The sequence below is a fragment of the Oppia nitens genome, unplaced genomic scaffold (assembly GCF_028296485.1).
Source record: "Oppia nitens isolate AA-2021 unplaced genomic scaffold, nextdenovo-longstitch-racon4-pilon3 scaffold1_pilon_pilon_pilon, whole genome shotgun sequence".
NCBI classification, from domain to species: domain Eukaryota; kingdom Metazoa; phylum Arthropoda; class Arachnida; order Sarcoptiformes; family Oppiidae; genus Oppia; species Oppia nitens.
In genome coordinates, this window is record NW_026533199.1 from 3457060 (window position 1) to 3474152 (window position 17093).

Consider the following 17093-nt stretch of genomic DNA (forward strand, 5'->3'; position numbering starts at 1 on the left):
GTCATTTTTACATTAATTTAATATATTTAAAAAATTTCAATTTATACGATGATATGTATGAAAATATTGTATTTGAAACGCTTGAATCATTTATATATGTCAAACAATTTCATGCCAAATCAATGTGTATTGAAGTGTAATAATAATAAAAAAATGATTTATTATATATAATATATATATATATATTATTACTATTATATAATTATAAACTATTTATTATTCATTTATTATTTGTACAAATCGTGACAAAATTTAATAATAAAATTTATTACTTAAATCATTATTCATTAGTTTTTCTAATTATTTTTAAATAAAAATTATTTATTTACTTTAATATGATATTTAAAAAATTGTTGTCTATATTATTATATATATTATTATTATTATTATTATATATATATATAAATAATTTTATTATTAATTTAATTTGATGATGGTTAATTTATAATAATAGAAAAAAGTTATAATAGTATATTACTTTTGAATATAATGTAAACATTTTTATTAATAATCAAAATAGTTGTAATTTATATGACATTGTTATTAATAGCTTTAGTAATAATACATATATTATTATTACAGATAAATTGTGTAATAATTGTGTAATTGTGTAATTGTGCAAGCTCATTTATATACATATACAATACATGTATGTAATACCACACCCCTTATTCACCCCTCTATTGTAGACATCATTTGTGAACTATTTTTTAAATTATATCAACAAATTCCTCACTAATACAGTCAAACTAATTTAATATTACTTAATTAATTAATAGCATTTTAAGATAGTAATTGTAATTGACAATTAAACTAAATATAATTAAAATTAATTATTGATAGATTTAAATGCAAATTTTTATGTGATTTGTATTGAAAAGTATAGTAAATGTGATTTCAATGATTGTTGACAAGTGTTTGACTGTATAGACATTAAGTGTTTGATTGAACGCCATTTGCATTAAACTATAAGTCAAACAAACAATACATTAATTGATTGATTGACTAATTGTTGACTCATTTCTAACAATTAAGACAATCATTGAATGGTTTGTCGATTGAGTGGTCAGACAAGTGATTGAATGTCAGACAACAAGACAGACATTGATTATCACTGTTGGATGTGATGTCATACACATTAACGACTAAAGGCATACCACAATCTCGTTCATCAGCTAATCCATTGCAATCACATCCGTCACATCCATCTCAACAAACACTCGTCACCGCAATGCCGGTGTCGGCGCCCAACGAGAAGACCATTTTATGGCAACAAAACCAATACATGGACTCTGGTATCCATTCTGGTGCCACCACTCAGACACCATCACTTACAGGTCGTGAAGATGACATGGAATCAGATGCCATGGCCTTTGATTGGGACCCAAACTTTGGTTCGGCTTTTTCCGATGAAGCAGTCGATGAAATGAACCAACAGTTGAATCAGACCCGTTCACAGCGGGTGAGGGCCGCTATGTTTCCCGAAACACTCGACGAGGGAATGGAAATCCCTTCGACACAGTTTGACTCAACTCAGCCAACAGCTGTTCAAAGACTTGCAGAGCCCTCGCAGATGTTGAAGCACGCGGTCGTTAATCTAATCAATTATCAGGACGACGCAGATTTGGCCACTCGTGCTATACCAGAGCTCATAAAACTGCTCAATGATGAGGATCAGGTTGTGGTAGGACAGGCAGCTATGATGGTTCATCAGTTGTCAAAGAAAGAGGCGTCCCGTCACGCAATTATGAACTCACCGCAAATGGTGGCCGCTTTGGTTAAGGCAATGTCTCAATCAAATGATTTGGAAACAACCAAATGCGCGGCCGGTGTCTTACACAACCTCTCACAACACAGACAGGGATTACTCGCTATTTTCAAATCTGGAGGTATCGTAGCATTGGTTAAGTTGTTGAGTTCACCCGTAGAGTCGGTACTTTTCTACGCCATTACAACCCTTCATAACTTATTGCTACATCAAGAAGGCTCTAAAATGGCTGTCCGTTTGGCCGGTGGCTTACAAAAAATGGTTGCTTTACTTCAGAGAAATAATGTTAAATTTTTAACCATTGTTACTGATTGTCTTCAAATTTTGGCTTATGGTAACCAAGAAGGCAAACTCATAATACTTGCTTCGGGAGGACCCGCAGAGTTGGTTAGAATTATGCGATCATTTCCTTACGAGAAGCTATTGTGGACCACTTCAAGAGTACTTAAAGTGCTATCAGTTTGTCCCAGTAATAAGCCGGCAATTATCCAATCAGGAGGAATGCAAGCTTTGGCCCAACACTTGACTCATACGAATCATAAGCTTGTTCTGAATGCTTTGTGGACACTTCGCAATTTGTCTGATGCGGCCACCAATCAGAACAATCTCGAGCCTTTAATGCAGAGCTTAGTTCAGTTGTTAAGTACAACTGATATCAATGTGGTTACCTGTTCTGCAGGCATACTGTCCAACTTGACGTGCAATAACCAAAACAATAAGACGATTGTTTGTCAAGTGGGAGGTATTGAAGCATTGGTTCGCACTATAATGCACGCCGGAGATCACGAAGAGATTACTGAACCGGCGGTTTGTGCACTACGACACCTGACCTGCAGACACGCAGAGGCAGAAATGGCTCAAAACGCAGTTCGACATCACTATGGACTTCAAGTAATTAGCAAACTGTTGAAACCACCGAGTCGTTTGCCATTAATTAAAGCTGTCATCGGATTGATCCGTAATTTGGCTCTTTGTACGGCTAATCACGAACCACTTCGAACACATGGAACAATTCCAATACTCGTTCAATTGTTGCAAAAGGCATATCAGGAGTCCGGACAGCGCTCTAGTTTAGCTTCCAATGGTAGCCAAGCGAGTGCTTTGGATGGCGTAAGAATGGAAGAGATTGTTGAGGGAACTGTTGGATCACTTCATACTTTAGCTAAAGATGTTCACAATAGGGCTGTTATTCGTAGTTTGAATGTTATTCCCGTTTTTGTCAAACTATTATACAGCGATGTCGAGAACATTCAGCGCGTAGCTGTCGGTGTCCTCTGCGAGTTGGCTAACGATAAAGAGGGTATTATTTGGTTTTTATTTAATAGTTTATACATTTGCTAAATGTTTATAATTTTCAATGATATAACAGGTGCTGAAATGATTGAGGCACAGGACGCCACATCTCCTCTTACAGAACTATTACAGTCTCGTAATGACGGAGTGGCTACATATGCAGCTGCTGTGTTGTACAGCATGTCTCAGGACAAGTCCCAGGACTACAAAAAGCGTCTTTCGATGGAATTGACAAATTCCCTATTTCGAGAAGACGGTGCTAATTGGGGACCTACTAATACAGACATCGATATGGGAATGTTAGGTGCGGACGACACTTTCCACGATCCACTATATCATGGAAGTCAAGGACCATCAAGTGTTCACTCGACAGGCAGTCGCCATAATCCATACCACACCGGGCCTTATGATACACAGGTATGTTATTACCGTAATTTAAATTTAAATATAATTATTATAATGATTAATATGTTATTAAATTACAAAATTATAAGGGTCTCGATCCTTTGGGCCCACACGGAGGTTATGCTCATACAGTAATGTCAGCAATGGATACACCTATGGATATGGGCGAACCAACTGATCTCAATTTCGATGGACTCGATGGTACTCTTCATCCTCTTCCTCCGCAACAGCAGCAACAACAACAACAAGGAATGACTGGACCCGTCACTGCCTGGTATGTCATTATATAAATTGTTTGATTAATTAACGTTTATATAATCATATGATAACAGGTATGACACCGATCTCTAAATCAACGATTCAATGATTACTTTATTACTACTGTATTTCCAAAGAAAATAAATTGGAGACTTAACAGCATTTGAACCAACTTTAATGAAATCATGTGTTAATAATATATCAATCATTATTTGAAATCAATAGTATTTATCATTTAATTTTATCATTTTATTTAATGGTTTAAAATCGATCCTATATTTAGTAAAAATATATCATAAATTATTTTAATCATTTTATTACAAAATACTATTCATTTTTTAAAAACAAAGCATTCCATGTGTTGAGGGCTTTGTCTTCCTTTCAATTTTAGTGCCAATTATTATACCTTTTAATTATAGTGACGATCACTTAAAAACTACTTTTAATATTTGGAAGCTCTGCTTAATTTATATTATTTAATTTTAATAATAATTTAATCCCTTTATATAATTTTTTTTTAAATTAAAACAATTGCCAAACTTGTATAACGAAAGTATAAGCTGTATAAGCATCGCAATCAATGACTTATTATTTAATATGATTTCTTACTATATAATCGTTTTTTCAAACAATTGTGATTCCTATTGACTTAATAATAAATATGATATAATTTATCCATTTTTACAGATAATTGTGTATTTGAATCAAAAATTGATCAATAAATAAATATATATATAAATTTATATTTACCATAATTTCACTAACATTTTATATCATTCAATTTGCAAAATATTTAATGATATGTTAATTTTGTGTTATTTAATAATTAGTGTAAATGTCTTTAAAAAGTAAAATGAATTAATTATGACATAAATAATAAGCAATTTTAACACAATTACTATAATAATGTCACTTATGAGAGATGTGTTGGTTTTGTCACTCAATTATGTGAAGTAATTATTAAATGAGTATTCAATAGCCTAATGATGTGTTGAGTATGTGATATCACATGCAATAAGTGATAAAAACTTTTTTTTGTATGAAAGCGCTATCTTATTGATGAAAAGCAATTCTCAATGGACAGGCGTATGTATAGTAGTATTTGTAAGCATAGTTAGCAGGTTTGCACTGGTAGTTGAAGTGACTTCAATGTTAATCAAATGCTAACTTTTTAAGGCCTTTTCAAGTAAGTATTGGCTCACTTGAGTGGCTGAGATATTGCCGGATCTGTGGTATTGAAACGCGAGAGTGTTGTGGCTCGAGGCCTGAGCACAGCTAACAATGTTTGGCATATACTGTAGTGTAAGCACAGGCAACACAACACACAGCACAGGGCTATGCTATGGCAGTGTATAGAGTGGTCCCTCCCTTACTATGAATTCTTCAACACTGTGTGTGTGTGTTATGTATTGAATGTATGTAAGCATTGAATGTTTTATACATAAACTCAGTGTATGTGCTGTTTGTGTGCCTTTTGTTACAATCAAACACTGTTTGTGTTTATTAATCGCATTAATGGCTCATTATTTGGCAAATTAAGTGACATTTGACCCCACATTGCATACAAATGACACACATTATGACCAAACTCTGCTAATTATAGTCTTCAGTGATCACCAATGAGTGTCCATTGTTTTGATGGATGTCTCCAATTCTGGTAAGTCTTTAATACCACTTAAGCTATTGATATCAATATGACCATCGATATGATTGATAGTATCAATCAATTGGTCAGTTTGTATATGAATGCATGTGTTGATAGTGATGGACAATACCATCAGCGAAGTGTCTAAAGTGATAATTGGCATTAAATTAGTCTTAATAAATGAATAATCATAAGTTAAATGCCATTAATTGTGCGCTCAGTTGTGATAAGCAACGGGTCGTTGACTTAAATGCTATACAATTATTGACTATTAATTTAATTTTGTTTTATATTACTTTTGTTACATATTTTGCTTTCAAATCTTATTATATTTTATTTTTTATATATTAATCAACAAAAATAGCTTTAATGTCAATACTTATGTTATTTGATATTTTTTTAACAAATTGTATATATTTTGTGCTTATTTCTCACCAATTAATTAATTATAGATATGAACTACAAATTGTTGATTATTTTGCATATATTTTAGTTATATATTTATATACAGTATATATATATATTAAATATTTTCAAAAGCATTTACATCTAACAAAGCAATTAAATGTTTAAATATATTTGTCAGCAATTATTTAACTATTAATTAATTATAAAGTTTGACACACAATAACAATGATATCAAATGACAAGCTATTTGTTATCAAATTGAAGAGTCTATTGATTTTAAAAAGCAAATAATATATCGTAAATAATGAGTTAATTCAAAATACATTGTAATATATAAATGATATGAAAGTAATTAATAGCTATTACTATTGATTTTCTATATGTTTGCGATGTATTGCTATATACAAGTAATGTTAGAATAGTATAGTATATATGTTTTTATATAATTTAGAGACATTTTTGTCATATTTTTTCACATGAAATAATCAAATAATCGATTGCTTGTCGACATGAAAGCCAAAAAAAGGCTAATTAACTATCACTTGCATTCAAGTATAAGCCATTGGACTCACTCTCCTATGGCTTACAATCTCAGTCTTAAATAAAAAAAACTATTAAAACACAATTACAACACACAAACCACTGATTGATAAAACAATTATTGGCATATTTAGTGATTTAGTTATATTTACATATATAATACTAAAGATAATTAACTGAGATTTCCTCTATTAGTAAAATGCAATAATACAGTAAAGAGTAAATAAATGCTTAATTGCCTTAGTGTTAGTTAGACTAATGAGTTTTAATTAAATATATTAATCAGGAAACAGTTAATGGTATTGACTAATGATTTTAATTGACAAAATAGACGCGGATTTTGACTCTTATTGGGAGGAAGAGGCCCGTAACCCGAACCGCAATCGTATCCGAATTGGCCGACAATATCAGGCAACTGTTCAACCTATACTTAAAAAAGGTTAGAATTTCATCAGTGGATGAAAATAGTGATAAATTTTCATAAATGATAATAAATTTTAATTTAGGTGAAAGTGATGGCCGAAAATTAGAAGAATTAGAAACTTTGTGGTGGAAACCAGATAATGACTTAACAGACCAACAATTAGACCAATTCTTGAGTGTAGCCAAAGCTGTCGATCTCTTTGCTCGAGCTATTGATAAGAATTATACAGAAGAAAACTCAACGACCGAAACCAGTCATAAAGAGACTACCTTCGGCTCAGATGAGGTCAATACTAATTCCGGTGATAATACGGAATGCGATAAAAGTGATGACAAGAACAAAGACAAAGAGAACACCAACACCACGACCTCAACATCGACATCCACATCAAAGGACCACTCGATTCAAAATGCACTCAAAGGATTGGTAAATATATGATCAGATATATACCGTATTAAGCATTTTATTAATTAATTAATTATAAAATACTATAACAGTCTGACTTTGTGTCGTCACACCATCCAAAACATCATGACGTTAGCTGTCGAGTGTCGACGACTATAGAAACAACTAACTCTTTGGACATTAATTCAAACAATTTGACGACTTTAGTGACATCCGAGTGGAACGTTAACGAAATTCAACTGTTTTCTCGAGCGCTGGAAGTTTGTGGTAAAAATTTCAGTGCAATTAAAAAGGATTTCCTTCCGTGGAAGTCAGTCAAGAGTATCATTGAGTATTACTATTTGGGTCTTAATCGAGATAACCCTCAATCACCTACAGTTAAAAGTGAAAATCACAGCCATTCAAATCAAAGTGATAACTCATTAAACACAGACACCGACTCTCCTATAAGCAAATCATTTGCATTAGACATCTTGTCTTCAGTTTCAAAGTTTATGACTTGTACTCAGACAAAGACAGAAGTGAATAATTGTGTCGACAAAAGCCAAAGTTTGCGAAATTCATGTGACAGTAATAATAATAATAATAATAGTAGTAGTAGTAGTAGTAACAGTAATAATACTGATACTAATACTAGTAATACTACTAATACTAATACTAATACTAGTAATACTAATAGTAATAATAGTAATACTAATAGTAGTAATACTAATAGTAATAATAATAATAATAATAATAATAATAATAATAATAATAATAATAGTAATAATAGTGATAGTGATGTGAAGCCCAATGTCGATGATTTAAAGACAACAGTCAGTGGCCAAGAAGTGAAGCCATTAAAAGCTAAGCCAATACTTCCAACTTCTATTCAAGAGTCAAATAATAGCATTTCAACTCTGGGTTCGCTTAAGTTTTTTTTAGACGGACAGTTAGTCCTTAAACTGAACGCTCAGCAAGAGTTGATCGGACAGAAGTGTCAATGGGTTGAGTCATTAGATACGGCAAAGAAGCCAAAACCCTTACATAAACCAAGTAAACGATTACTTAATGATCGCTACGACTCAGACCATCCAAATCATTCAAATCATAAATTATTAAATAATGAAGAGTTAGACGACGTATCCAATGATTCCAGTGATGACTCGTCTATGGAGAGCAACGAAAGTGCTTTAGTTCCGTCGCCATCGGCTTTCATAGCAAAGAAAGCCAAAGTTAAACTCGAGAATAATTGTCTTAAACCATCGCAATCTCCCAATTCATCGCTAAAAGATTCAAAACTCGAAACTACTAATGTGTGCAATCGTAATATAAAAACAGAACTCTCTTCTTCATCAAAAAGAGATACCTTAAGTCCCAACATCGGTGAAGACGACCGCAAAAGACGGATATCTAATGAACAAACAAGTGAACGAAGGAATCTTCAGAACTCTTTCGATAATAAATGGTATACAACAACATCTGATAAGTCTTCAGCATTACAACCACCGAAAGCCCATTCAATAGCAACTGGCGCTCAATCACAGCGCCACTTACATAACACATGGAGTCCATCTTCATTTTCATTACCGTCGACGTCCACATATTCAGTGCCATCTCCATCATCGGTGGCATCAAATGCAATACCTGTAGACCTGACGAGAAAGTCATCAAATCATAGTCCCTTTGAAACTAAGTCATTGTCGACGAGCTCTTCGGCGCCAAATTTTAACAGTTATACCGATAAAGACAAAAACTCAAAGATATCAACTCCGAGTCCACCTCGTCTGCAGTCGCCGTTTGTCTTTCCATTTCCTTCACAATTACCACTATCTCCGACTCAAAGTCAGAGCAAATCCAAAAAAGGTATTTATTGTAAATATTATGAAACTATTAATAAATATATAATTTTATTTCCGTAATACCAGAAGCAAAGTCTTCCAGCAATTTGTGCCAAAAGGGGTCTGAAAGTCGATCGCAAGTGAAACCATCGCCACCAAGTTCTCCATTATCTCTCCCATCTTCAACACCTCCTCCACTTCACTCTCAGATGGGTTATATGCAGAATCCGTTTTCTTCATATTTACCTATTTATGAACAATATTATCGTTACTTTTATGGATATAATTCATTTCCACCGAATCATTCACCAGGTATTCACAATAATAATTGTTTTTTATTACTTTAATTATTATTTTTTTAAAAAATAGGTGAAAGACAGTCATCGAGTCAAACACCAAAAGAAAACGAGACAAACAATAAGGATAGGACTAAAATAAGAGATGGACTGCTGGTTGATGTCACTGAACCCAATTGTAGCTCTTAATTGATTTGATTAAATTAGTCATTGGATTGGATTACAGCAAAAAAAAAAGTTATTACCAGTTTAGATGATTAATAAATAAATGGGAACTTAAATGAAAAAATTATTATTATTATTATTATTTGGTGATGGATTTCCAAATTATTATATTTCAGATACTCTTTTTTGTTGTTAGAATTTGAGTTTCATTTTAGCTGAATTAGGTTTTATGTGTTTAGTTTAATTTATAACTAATAAAATTGTTGAACAAAATTTTTAAAAAATTATATAAATAAATTTGTAATTATAAGTTCCAATTGAAAAGCGATTAATTTAGCATAAATGTTGAGCAAAATACAGTATATATTGAATATATATAATCGAAACTACAAGTCATCGTATTTTTAAAAATAATAACAGATTTATAAATAGATATTAAATAATTGTAATTATATTATTGATATAATGATAAGATTAATCAATTTTATGTTTATTATATAATTAATCATGATTTTTGAAAATTCATTTGACTGTAAATTATGCACTAATTTTTGACAACAGTATATATATATAAAAAAAAGTGTGAAAAAATGTATTTATGGTGTAAATCGAGATTTTTATTATTTATTATAACATTAATAAAAAGATAACATTTTTATTGTAATTTCATTTTACTGACAAATTATTAAATTAAAGTGAATGAAAAAATGTCAATTGAATTAATATATTATTTAGATTATGATAATACAGTAGATGATGGTATGGTAAATGTGAATATTTCAATCGTATCAATGAATCAATGCATTGCTCATGTCATGCCTTTAACATTAGGCAACAACATTATACAAGCAAACAAAACATACTGTACTGTAATGCAACAGTAGTGGTGGTGCCGGTGCTTACTATTAGTGCAATACAACCAGTACTTACTATGCATGTTATACATTGTGTATGTTTACAGTGTTAGTGTTGGTGTGTATGTGTGTGTGTGTGTGTGTGTGTGATGTGCCGGTGCGGGTGAGTGCCCTCTATTGGTGACAGTCATGTGACCACTGTGTGTGTGTTTGTCTCAGAGTGTGTGATATAGTGAGCACTGGCAGCACAGTCAGCACCAGTTAGTTAGTTGACTCTCCACTCAAATATGGACTCTATATGTTGTGTGGACTGACTGTTATGAGTGTACCACTGGTTGTGCTCTCACTGTAACCAACAGTGAAGTGATTGAAATCAAAATATCGCAAATTGTTTGATTTGTGGATCCAATTATCGGTGATAGTTGTGGACAGTTGTGTGGGACACATGCTTTAGTTGATTGCATACATCATAACAATGAGTGACTTAATGGCTAATAATATGTATAGAGTCGGAGGTAAGCATTAATTGAATTAATGATTGTCTCAATTGATTGAATAGACAACAAAACGCTTACTTTTTATAGCACTTAAGCTATTAATTGTCGCTCTATTGATGTGTTGATCACATATAGGGCTAACACTATAGGCACTGATATGTTGTGTTGAGTACTCATTGATGGCCATCAAGTGGTCACTTGTGGTCACTTTGGCCGCACTTGACACTCATATTTTACTAATAACATTGTTTTTTAAGTGTAAAACAATAGCCGCCAACAGCATACCAGTGCTCTCTTGTCAGGACATATATCATAAAACTTTTATTATACCAATATTTGTATTAAGTTTTCATATTTTGCATATTTTTAATATTTAAGTTAAACTTAGTTTACAATTATTTATCTATTTCTTTGATTAATAATAATTGATTTATTAAATGTGACATTTGATTTGACAATTAATTTTTGTTGTTTTTACTAATATTTTTTAATACATTAATAGACTATGTATACATCGAGACATCTTCGACATCACCGTATCTGATCCGAAGGATAGAAGAATTGATTAAAGTGAGTGTCATTGAACTTATTGTTTATTAAATTGACCTAAAATGTTGACCATCAATGCTAATGATGACTATATTGTCAAATATTATTTTGAATAATTGAATTGTTTATATTAATTATATTATGATAGTAGCCATAGATATTATTATTTGTTAAATTGATATATAAAATGATAATAAGTTGAATATTAATAATTTAAGAGATGGTTTATGATTGAAAAATTGATGGTCAGAGTGATTGACACATTAAATTGATTGACATATCTATTTAGACCCCCAATGGCAATGTTGAGGCTAAATGTATGTGTTTTTACCGGCGCCGGGATATCTCGGGATCGTTGATAGTGTTGGCCGACAAACATCAAAGTGAGTATTGCATTGAATATCGATTGTTATGATTGCCTTTAATATTAGCTAATAGTGTCTACCATTACATACTCTATAGTAGAGTAGCGCTAATGAAAGTCTCATTGCAAACAATGTCTGTGTTATGCTATGTATTGAGTTTAATATGATATCTAAGATATTGGGATACAGTATATGTTAGATGTATTTTAGAGTGCATTGTGATTGTGGTGCAGCACTGGTAGCAATAGGCGAGTGCAGTGATGCTGTAGTGTGAGTGCCATAAGTTTGTGTCAACTAATTCTGGTCAGGTTATAGTGTTTCTTCCTGTGCCCAACATATGAATCAACTGAGCACTCGAGGGAAACAGCCCTTAAGGGGGGAGAGGGGAGTGGGGGACAGCACGACATCTCTTAATAAATTACACACTCTTTCCAAACCCATTCAGATGATGATTGTCTCAAAATCTTAAAAACACTTTTAATCGCCGCTTTAAAAGATGTAGTCAAACGTAAATAATAAAAAAATTGATAAAAAGCTGTTAATTAGTTAAAATGTGGTTAAAAAAAGGATTGTAATAAAAATGAATGAATGAATGCATCAAATGTTTGGTCAAAAATGTCTTACAAAAGCTTACAGTCATTATAATGATAGCACCACTACATAGTGTATGTCTATATATCAATAGGTATAGTGCGACCCAAATGACTTAACTTCATTAGTTTGCTTGCAATTGCTTCGACCCCTCCCTACTGTTCCCTACAGTTCTCTAATTTTTTGAAGGTATTCACTAACACTACTATATATACACCATATATATATGCTATCAAAGCACTCTCCTAAACAGCTAATTGTGCGCCACTTGACTCTCTATCTCTCATTTTTTTGCCATAACTTTACGTAACCTTATCCTCCACTCATTGATCACATATTATTTGACTATTTTATTATATAATAGCATTTTAGTGTCGATCCCTTTCACTTATACATAGCAATGCATTGTCTCAAACACTGACAGCAGTCTCTATGCTAGTGCTTAACTAATAGCCATATAATTACCATTTAAAAGTATAATAGATATTGTTTTTAAGGTTAAATTATAAATTTATGTCTTTCAAATTGTCATAAAATATGATATTTTTGGAGTAAATGTAATTTTAGTACCAAAAGTAAATACAGTATTTTAATAAAATTTTAAAATCAATATTTTTAAGCGACATAATTATTTAATAGAAGAATATATTTTTTTAGTGTCACATATATTTAGGTTATTTTTTGTCAAGTTTTTAATATTAAAGATTTGAGAAAATTTTAATTAAAAAAAAGTTAGCAATATATTGATCTAAAGCACAATCGATATGACTTACATAGCAATGCACTCATTGGTCTTAATAATACTAATGAGACTAACTTCTTATAAACGCACTGTTAGCTCATCTCTAGTGAACCGTATTATGTAAATATTAATTCACATATAAAGTTTGCATTTCATACATATTATATAATTTATTTGAATTATTAATACTATGCTATAGTATATATATAACTTAAATAACAAATATTGTATTTTGTAACTTACGGTAATATATAATAGATTTGTATAGAAATTTATTTTTAAAAATATAATCCAATACATATGCACTTAATCTATATGTGAATTGTAAATCATATGTTGTAAAGTTTTTATTTAACTATTAGTTTATTTTTAAATTTCTGTATTCTATAATATAGAATATTTTATTGTTATTTATATAATGTTACATTTTTTGTTTTTAGTTTTAAATAGTCTATATCAAATCAAGATCAATTGATATACTAGAAAACTAAGCATTATAAATTGTTATATATTTATTAATACATATTAAATACGGTATATAGAAGTAATATACAGTACTACCTTTAATATTATCAATAATATTTAATCATTAGCATTTGTTATAAATTTTAATTTGTAATAACATTAAAGAAGTTTTAATAAATTAGGTTAAAAATATATCAGATTTAATATTAAGAAAAATGCAATTTTATAATTTAACAGAATTTGAATTAATTAAAATTTTATTTATAGTTATTTATTTTAATTAATGGTTTAATTGATTGAACAATAGGTGCCTTAGAAGAGGAACAGGAGAGAGAAGCAGAACAGTTGTCTGAGAAGCACAAACACCAACTGAAACTGCGAGAGTTGTTTCTATCGCGTCAGGTCGAGACACTACCGGCCACTCATATTAGAGGCAAATGTAACGTCACTTTACTCAATGAGACGGAATCATTGGCCTCTTATATCAACAAAGAAGATGCCTTTTTCTATACATTGGTCTACGACCCGAACCAGAAGACTCTGTTAGCCGATAGGGGAGAGATTCGAGTCGGACAACGATATCAGGCAGAAGTGCCTACCAGTCCCTTAGGACCCGATGAGTCCGATAATAGAAAGCTTGAAGAATTGGAAACATTAGTCCACACACCGGAACACAATCTGACTGATAAACAAATCGATCAGTTCTTAATTATAGCCAGGTTTGCATAATTTGCAACAAAATTTGTATTTTATTTAGTAATAAATGAATGGATGAAATGTAGATCTGTTGGTACATTTGCGCGGGCACTGGACTGTTCCAGTTCTATAAAGCAACCGAGTCTTCACATGAGCGCTGCCGCCGCCTCCAGAGATATTACACTATTGCATGCCATGCAACTCCTTCATCAACACGGATATAATATCGGGAAAGCCCTCTGCAGTCTAGTCCCAAATAATGGTCCCGTTTTATGTCGCGATGAAATGGAAGAATGGTCAGCATCTGAGGCTAACCTGTTTGAAGAAGCACTTGAAAAATATGGCAAAGACTTTAACGACATTAGACAGGATTTTGTATGATTTATATCAATGAAGATTTGATTTATTTTGAGAGACTAATAATGTTATTTAATTAATTAATTTATAGCTTCCGTGGAAAAGTCTTAAGAATTTAGTAGAATATTATTATATGTGGAAAACAACCGATAGATATGTTCAACAAAAGCGAGTCAAAGCAGTTGAGGCCGAAAGTAAACTCAAACAAGTTTACATTCCTAACTAGTAAGTCAACTAAATTATAAATTAAATTACTTAAATTAAAATAGATAAATGTTATGGTAAACACTTTTTTTATAAATATAAATAGCAATAATAAACAGTCAAATACAATGAATGGTGGCATGAATTTGTCAAATGATGTTAATGGAGCCAATGGTCGCGCGTGTGAGAGCTGTGGAAGTAAGTATTGACATGAATGAGATGAATGTAACGAAAAACTAACACTTATTTATTATTAAAGAGCAAACATCATCGCAATGGTATGCTTGGGGTCCATCACACCTACAATGCCGTCTCTGTCAAAATTGTTATACTTATTGGAAAAAGTTTGGAGGATTGAAATATTCATCACGTATTGGTAATTAATATTAACTATATTATCGTCAAAATGTTAATTATTAATGATTACAATCAGATATCGATAAACTAAATGCTACACAAAAAGCACCACAAGATTCTCAAAATTCTCAATATCCGTGTCGTGAATGCAATAAAGTATTTAATAGACAAGGTTTGAGTCGACGATAATAATTATTTCGATATTTACAGTATATTTAAATTATTAAATTAAATTTGCAGAGCGTTTGGCTTCTCATATGGCATCACATCGACCGCATCGCTGCTCAATAAACAATTGTGGCAAAGAATTTAAATTCAAAGCTCATTTAATCAGACATTGCGCTACATCTCATGGATTAGCTGTGAGATCTGGAAGTCCTCGACCTATAATGAAAACAAGGGCTGCTTTTTATTTGTGTGCAACTTTGGCCGCACGAGTGGCTCGACGTATTTGCTCAAACATTTTAAGATCGCGTCACGCGTCGCGGAACCCATTTTTACCGATTAATATTACTGCCATTCGAGCCGAATGTATAAATTTTTTTTTGTTTATTAACTGTTAAATACTTTAATATAATTTTGATCACAACAGGTCAGGCAAAGTTTGCTAATGGTATTCCACCCAAACCTAAGACAAGACCTATAGAAAGGGGTAAAGTTGTTGATATATCACAAAGATTAGGAACTCCACAGATGGTTACTCCTCAATGGCTTATAGCAACGCCAAAGGATCAGTTGCCACAACCAGAAAGATTGGCATTTATACCACCACCACGAGGCCCAGGTATGACCATTACCTACCATTTATAATGATATTATTATTTTATATTTATTTACATTTATTAACTATTTAAATATAGATGGTCAATTAATATTACCCAGACCATTACCAGCACCTCAAACACCTGAAATAGAAAATGTAAAAAATCAGTGGAGTGTTAATAATTTGTCTCCAATTATGCCACGAAAGCGACCAATGGAAATAAACGGTATTTTTGCAATAAAATTTATAGATTTGTTAAAATTAAATATCAATATTTAATAGGATCACCAGTTCCACCTCTTAAAAGACGTCAGTTAGCACCGCCTAGTATTCTCGGCAAAGCTGTTCCCGATTTTTATGGTATGACTAACAGAAATCCTTTAATATCATCTTTAAATGGTAGAGCAAAAGTAGCGACAATAACACGAGTTGGTGGACGTAAACAAATGATTAGTTGGGTCGACGCTCCCGATGATGTCTATTTTGTGGCCACTGATTCTACTCGGTTTGTGATGAGATTTTTATAATAAAAAATTAGCAATTTATATAACTAATTAATTTTATAGCAAACTTCGTCGGCAACTAAATCCAGGAGAGTTAAGACGCGCCGCTCGGAGGCCATGGAGAAGATGTGGCAAATCTTTACATTCAACCAACAATACTGCGACCAATAATAATAATAATAGTGTCAATACAAATACAAATACACTAAACTTAGCAAACAATGTCCCACTGTTTACAAATCCAGTCAGTATTGCGTGAAAACCACTTTGGTTTAGGTGATGATTGAGCGGAACAAATCTGGACATCACTTCTCTCATCTATCAATTCAGTCATCTCAGCCACTCATTAGCTTTTTTTTAAAAAAACAATACAACCATAACATTAGTACGTAAGGAATATGTCAATAATAAAAAAATATGGCCTCAACTTCATTCAAAAGCGTCAGACATTCATTGAACTTATTATTTAAAATTCATGTTTTATTTCTGTATCCGAGCCTTATTTTAAATGTTAATATTATTGTGAAAAACAATTGATATGATAATCAAAAAAAAATAATGGACAAACAGTTTTTTGTTAATTGTGTTTTATATATATAATATATTATTGATTGATTGATGAATGGCTTTCACGGAATGTAACGCACGACCTCTTCGTCTCATTTTTTTTGTTTGTTTGTTGAAACAAATGGTTATTTTACTTTCATTACAGCATTTTCTCAA

The 17093-nt window shown here is 31.7% G+C and overlaps 3 protein-coding genes across 3 annotated transcripts; all 3 read left to right on the plus strand.

Moving 5' to 3' along the window:
* Positions 1–899: 899 nt before the first annotated feature.
* LOC128952630 (armadillo segment polarity protein-like) lies at positions 900–4227 on the plus strand. Its single transcript, XM_054298049.1, has 4 exons — positions 900–3068; positions 3138–3478; positions 3556–3740; positions 3799–4227. The coding sequence occupies exons 1-4, from the start codon at positions 1127–1129 to the stop codon at positions 3815–3817; spliced, it is 2487 nt and encodes an 828-aa protein (XP_054154024.1). The 5' UTR covers positions 900–1126; the 3' UTR covers positions 3818–4227.
* Positions 4228–4880: 653 nt separating this feature from the next.
* LOC128966268 (hybrid signal transduction histidine kinase M-like) lies at positions 4881–9572 on the plus strand. Its single transcript, XM_054313116.1, has 7 exons — positions 4881–5381; positions 6649–6756; positions 6824–7167; positions 7239–7859; positions 7914–8991; positions 9054–9278; positions 9336–9572. The coding sequence occupies exons 1-7, from the start codon at positions 5363–5365 to the stop codon at positions 9449–9451; spliced, it is 2511 nt and encodes an 836-aa protein (XP_054169091.1). The 5' UTR covers positions 4881–5362; the 3' UTR covers positions 9452–9572.
* Positions 9573–10456: 884 nt separating this feature from the next.
* Positions 10457–17093, plus strand: LOC128952863 (metastasis-associated protein MTA3-like). Its single transcript, XM_054298318.1, has 14 exons — positions 10457–10796; positions 11281–11348; positions 11617–11710; positions 13798–14209; positions 14273–14561; positions 14635–14768; positions 14854–14945; positions 15007–15123; positions 15181–15276; positions 15345–15635; positions 15697–15888; positions 15965–16093; positions 16150–16372; positions 16434–17093. The coding sequence occupies exons 1-14, from the start codon at positions 10757–10759 to the stop codon at positions 16627–16629; spliced, it is 2373 nt and encodes a 790-aa protein (XP_054154293.1). The 5' UTR covers positions 10457–10756; the 3' UTR covers positions 16630–17093.